The sequence below is a fragment of the Anarrhichthys ocellatus genome, unplaced genomic scaffold (assembly GCF_004355925.1).
Source record: "Anarrhichthys ocellatus isolate YVR2014 unplaced genomic scaffold, GSC_Weel_1.0 scaffold20, whole genome shotgun sequence".
In the NCBI taxonomy this organism is placed as follows: domain Eukaryota; kingdom Metazoa; phylum Chordata; class Actinopteri; order Perciformes; family Anarhichadidae; genus Anarrhichthys; species Anarrhichthys ocellatus.
Window position 1 is genome coordinate 50771 of NW_022280050.1, and position 6584 is coordinate 57354.

The 6584-nt window shown below is 40.2% G+C and overlaps 1 protein-coding gene across 1 annotated transcript in view; it reads right to left on the reverse strand.

Annotated features, from left to right (window-relative positions):
* pth2ra (parathyroid hormone 2 receptor a) overlaps positions 1–6033 on the reverse strand; it is a 34386-nt gene extending 28353 nt beyond the window's left edge. The window contains exons 1-2 of the mRNA XM_031858394.1: positions 6029–6033; positions 5581–5698 (exon numbers count right to left, since the gene is read on the reverse strand). Coding sequence (XP_031714254.1) covers positions 5581–5698; positions 6029–6033 — 123 coding nt within the window. The remainder of the gene's footprint in view (positions 1–5580; positions 5699–6028) is intronic.
* Positions 6034–6584: the final 551 nt, after the last annotated feature.

The window sequence follows — 6584 nt, forward strand, 5'->3', positions numbered from 1 at the left end:
TTGTAGGCGCGAGCAAGCATCAGCCAAACAGTGACACGATATTACATTACAATCAAATATCATATTTAGAATAATGTTGTAACTGTAAGGTTCCTGTATTGAATTTGGACAATTAGCTCCATTATACCAACCAGCTTGCCGTTTGCAAATTACTTTATCAACTAATGTTAAAAAGAAGATCAATGCAACGTAGCTAAACTACAGCTAACTGGCTAACCTTGGCTTAGGTTAGGCAAACAGCAAGCAAGCCAATTTAACAGCCAGATCAGCCCCAGGAATCTGAATTAATTGGGCTGACGTTATCCACTCAAGACAGATTGTTGCTACGCTAGCTACACACTGTTGGCTGAAGAGAGGCAAGGCGCATAGGAGCGTGCATAAACGTCACGTCATTGGGATTTTCCCAGCAAAACAGTTCCATAAAACTCAGCCCACGGGAAGTTATTGGCAAAGACAGTCTGGGAAAGTCTCAGTTATTAAGTAACGTTACAATCCATTCACACTTGGCTATACGAAGTGATTAATACAATTAATAAATTGTTACATATAGTACCATTTAATTGCTGTGGCAGCCCTTTTGACCTATGAATGAGACTAAGCGTCTACAGCCATGCTAGCTGGTTTCTGAGGCTGTACTTCTAGGCACACAGGTGATTGGAGCTAAAAGCTAACAACAAAATAATGCTAAATATGCTGATATTCAACAGGTATAATGTTTACTATGTTTACCATCTTGGTTTAGTATGTTAGCATGCTAACATTTGCTAACCAGCACTAAAGTACAGCTAAGACTGTAATTAGTTTTTTAATATCTGGTCATGATCCAAAGTGTTAAACAAACTAATGGTGGCGCTATAGAGGAAAAGTCAAGGATTACCAAAGTCGTCACCAATCGTTATCTGGGGACGATGAATCGTTGTTGGGAGATAACAGTCGGCCTACATTGTCCCAGTGCACTGCACTACATACATCAAAAAAAAGTAAAGTCCTTTGTCTGATATCAATTCTAAATAACTTCCTTATATGGTCTTTCATTTGAAGTCCCAGCAGATACACACCTGCCTCTCCTTTCATTCACATTTTTTCACACAAGGCTACTTTGGTGAAAGCTGTTCAGCCCTTCAAGTATGGAACAACCCAAGACTGGATTGGTCGTGGTTTGTCAGTTTGCTCTTTATCAAAAGAAGCAATTACACTCGTTTTGGAACTTGTTTGGAATAATGGGACTGCATGTCCATGGTTTTTATGTTTCATGTTCTCTGATTTATTTTGTATAGCCCAAAATCACAAATTACAAATTTGCCTCAGAGGGCTTTACAATCTGTACACATGCGACATCCTCCTCTCACATCGGAACAGGAAAAACTCCCCCAAAAAACCCTTTAACGGGGTGAAAATAGGAAGAGACCTTAGGGAGAGCAACAGAGGAGGGGTCCCTCTCCCAGGATGGACAGAAGTGCAATATATGTCATGTCTACAGAATGAACAGAATAACAGAGTTACAACACATTCAATGCATATGACAGAACCACGGCAGGAGGCAAGACCATGGTCCAGGTATAACCAGGATCCACGGAAACCTGCGAGGCGAGAAAGCACAGAGGCTCCGGTGAAGAAGCAAAGTCAATAATGTGCGGTATCGTTAATATAGAATGGTAATGTGAGTAATAATAAAAATGATATTAGCAGTGGGAGTCAGCAGGGCCATGGTGGGAGGGAGGACCAGGGGCTAGATATTTTATATATATATATATATATATCAAGATCTTCAAAAAAGTCATCAAGGATATTGATGAAGTCAGTTCAAGCTGTAATACTGTGAGTCATGAGCCACCCTGTGATGTCAGGTCAGATGTAGAAATGTTAACAAGCAAGATATTTTTTATATTAAGCACCACATTCAGACCTACTCAAAATACTTATTGTATGCTTTGCCTCAAAGTTTTTACCATACTGTATGTACGTACTTGTCTGTAGAGATGGAAATAATTCCAGACATTTTAATTCCATACATGCACTGAAAATTTGTAGGTTAGAGGTGAACAATTTTACTCCTTACTTTCTCAAGCAAAGTCCATTTCATGAAAAGGATGAAACAGTCAATACAATGCTCTGAATGGACAGTTCATGCAGTTGAAAGAAAGTGTCGAGTGCCAACAATCTGCTGAATCTATCAGCTCCTGTTCTGGCTGCCATTAGATGACCACTGATAAACACCTCAGCATTCAGAGAGCTGGCTGCGTTCTACAGATTAATAACGTCCACTTTCAACACCTGTGGACTGTTGCCTAACAACATTACTTGACCCTATGTGCAGAATGATGGTTTTCACAGTTGGGTATGCATCCATAGGCAGGATCCTTTATGAAAAGTCAGAGACCATATCCTTTGGAAAACAGAGTATCTTGGTGTGTTTTTACTGCTCATGATTTTTACATCTTTTACAGCAACGTCACCCACAATCACAGTTTGAGGCCCAGTTGTTAGCTTTCCATGCAGCCTTTAGCTTTCTGGGTTACTTTCAGTCCTTCGCCTGCTGTGTGAGGATGAGAGGTTATCCAGGACATCAGGGTCCTGCACGGTGGAGCTGTCCTCTCGCTGCACACTTGCTTTTTGAGGGGAGGTTTGTCGCTAGAGCTCCCTTTCGCAGCTGCCGAGGGCTGTGTGTCCTACTGACTACAGGAGTTGAAGAGGCACTTTGCCTGCATGATAATGAAGGCCAGCAGGTCACATCACAAATTTCAGGGAGCTAGGCTCTGTTACTCATCCTCCCAATTCCGAGGTTCAGGATTTACTCTCAGGCTTTGCACCAACGGAGTTCCAGGCAGGACAATCACTTTCAATCATTACGTGGTACACGGCCTTCCTGTTCCAAGGTAATCTTGTCGATGCTAAAAAGACATGTGTTCGCATGCTCTTGTCCACTGGTTTGAGTCAACGGTAAAGTGGTTTCGATCCCACATAGTTCCATGTTCACTTCTAACAGGTGAATTTTCGGTTCCGGCACTACTATCTTTTTCAGAAGTTTGTGGTCGTAAACCTTATAAAAGGGGGGCAAACTTGCTGCTTATTAGCTTTAACTAAGTATTACGTTTCCAGTCACTACAGTTCAGGCTTGTGTTGTTGTTAGGCCATGCTTACATAGTGAGGACCTCATATAAATGTTGAAGCCTATCATCTCCACAAACAATTACAGTCCCACAGATTTATCCAAGAGATGCTGCTCATAGTTTCTCACATTTTATTTTACTTTTACACTAGATTAATGGCTGAATATGTATATTGAAGGATGTCACTGATGTTTAAATGGGCACTCTTGGTTAGATCCCAAGTGCTATTAATATGCATAGCAATCTGGCACTTCCCTTGAACTTTTGTACGTGTGAACGTGGTATGGATTTCCATGTCCCTGTTGTTGCTGTGATATATTGTGTTGGTGTGTTGTTAAAGTTGTCTTTTCTGTTCTTATATGAACCCTGGCTGCATCACAAATCCCCCCTTGAGTAACAATAACGATAACCTTGAACCTTGCACAAGACAGGACGTGTTTTCTTCTTCAATATTTAGAGACAAAACTAACCACCATCTTTCCCTGACCATTTTTGTTAGCCTAAACCTTACCACACATGCCACACATGCCCACTCCAGTCTCTGGGATCAAACATATAAATGTAATCTTTTAGGTGACAGGGCTGCATAATGAGGTAAGGAGAGAGGAGGAGGGGGAGAGAAAAGAGAGTCGGTAGTGACGTTTTAATTACAGAGATGAAAGGCTATTTCTTTACAGTAATCTATGGTTGTGCTGTCGCAGTGGTGCATTCCTTTTTTTTCCAGCAGCAATTCACTTGTTTTGTTTTCTCAGCATGGACACACATTTGTTGATCTGGCTTTCTTAACTACCCAACAAGTCGATGTTGACAAGCTGCCTAAGTCAAAGGGTCAAACTGTATTTGTTCAATCCACACATTTTAGCTTATTTCACTATATAGACACCCTCCATTTCAAAATACCATGCATTAAAATGTTGTGCAATACGGATATGTTTTGCTGGGGTTTCTTGCGAAAAACGGTGACTTGAAAGTACATTAAAACATGTTTATTCTCCCTCACTGAGAATTCAGCATCTATTGATGTGCAAATATTAAGATGCCTGCATGTCCTGAATATCATTTCATAGAAGTAGTCAAGGTATGTTTTTCATGTCTGTACTTTCAGATATGAGGCAAGGTTACGTCTATCTTTAGAAGCCTACCCTTTCCTCAGAAAGCTAAATAAAATATGCATGTGTGGTGTCTGCACAACACATCTAACCTTTTATCAGCAACACATCCTGCTGCCCCTGAAACACGGCCCTGGTTAAGCGGGAAAACAAACTGATGGATGCATCAGATTTCACAAGCCATCTATCAACAGGCAGCTACATTTACCAATGACTGTCAATGGTAGCGCCTATGCTAAGGAGCCAATTGAGAAATTAGTTGCATGAAAAAAAAAGACTTTCACACAGCAGCTGTTGCTGCTGCGAAACACCAATTAAAAGTTGTCATATAGTCAGAAGCCTCGGAATTAGTTTGTTGAAACAAAACTATAAAACCTTGACATTTCTGTCTTAGCGCAAGGTTCCTTGGTAATCTGCAGAAAGAAGCTTCCTGCTCTGGTTCGTAATTAAAGCTGCAAAATTGATGATGACTTTTTAAGAAATGTTCACCACTCAACACAGACTTGTCACTCCATTGAAAAGTACATTTCCTGTCAACAAACACCCATCTGGAAATGTCAGATTCCATTAAAAAAAAAAAATAAAATAAATTTTAAAAAAAATAAAAAATATATATATATATATATATTCCAACAATACAAACTAAGTATTCATTATTCTGTCATTTGCAATTTCATGGCAGCACAATGTTGTTTAGTGGTCCTGGTGCTGACGGCGCTGTCCATGGTGCTGATAATGAAACTCTCCTTCCTTCATTTCAAAAGATAACACAGGATCATTCACAGTTCAGCGACAAATAACTCTGCATGTCATGTGATTCATTTGCCAGAATTTTACTCATTAAAAGGCTGATGCTGCACTCTTTCAGCTATTCATTTTCTGTTGCAGCTCATCACTGCCATCGTTTTAAATGAATCATTTTCAATCGAATGATGTGAGAGTAAAGCACATTGACCATTTAGAGGAGCTGTTAGGTTTAACTCTTTTTTTGGGATTGCACCCAGATCTCACTTATTTATTAAATTAGAAGCACACTGGCTGCCATCAAAGGCTGCAAAGCCAATATGGGTGTGTGAACGATTGGCAGATGATGACTATTGATACAACTCCTCAAATCTGGAACAAACAGCTCCTGAAATGCCAAGCTAATTATAAACACAAAGACTTTCTGCAGTGCCGGTGTTGCACCGATTTTGTGACTGAAAAAAGATCAGCTGTGAGGGCGATGCAAATAATAGGTTTATAGAGGTGGTTGTTATAATGCAAATATAATATAATAAAAATATGACTTCAGGAGCAAGAATAGCGACTGTTATAGTGTCAAATATTTTTGCTAAAGTGGAGACATAATGCGTTCTTACCTGTGCGTCCACAGAAGCCGAGCACAAGAAAAAGTTGAAGACTAATATCCACACAAGCAAGTTCATAGTTCGTCTTTCTGCCTTCATCTCCAGCAATTTAAAAAAATATATACACGAACTATGCGTTCATTTGAATTTAAGCAGCCTTATACGCTCGAGATAAACACTTCCTCTGTCGCCGTCGCATCATTGAGTTACAGCTTCACATTATTAATGAAAGTTCCATCGCAAGTTGGGGTCCAAAACTGAGCCGCCCAGCGCGGTGAGAGAGATTGCGGCAGTGGACTTCATCAGATCACAAATTCCACGTGTTTTTTTTTTCCCCATTCAGTTTTCACTCGGTTCTCATGATTGAGTTCCGTGACATCGCTGCTCGCACATCGCCGTTAGTCTGGGATGCGCGCCGGGTGAGTAAAAGTGAGCCTCACGTCCAGTTTCGTCACAGTACGTCATGATTAAAACCTCATTATTCCTGTGCGCGCTTCCCATCACGCATGTGGATGGAGCTCTGCCTCGCGCTAGTGTGATTGTGAGATGTTCTCTCTCCTCGCGCAGTAAATCACGGGACAGGGGACGGGGCACCCTTTTGGCAGTGCAATGTATTTGACGCACAGACAGGCTTTTTAAAGATATAGGCCAACTGTAAATTAATATGTTATTGGTTTTTATTCAAGGTTTTTCCCCCCTTTTTTAATCAACTGAGCATGTAAAAACCTTCTGCTAAAGTTACTGTAACAGTAATATCCATTGTTTGTTTATTATTTTGTATTCAATATAGAACCATTACTTGGGGGACATGAATTCTGACAATGAAATGTTATAACCTAAATGCTGAAGATGAATATTTAAATTTGCGTATCTGACTAAATTCTCAGCATGCTTTGTAAGACAGCCAGACTTGTGCAGTTTAATGATTTAATGTAAGAATAAACTTACAAATCAGAGTCCAAAAAGCACAGGCAAACAAAAACTCCAGCAAAACTTCATATAGCAATGAAGTCAAA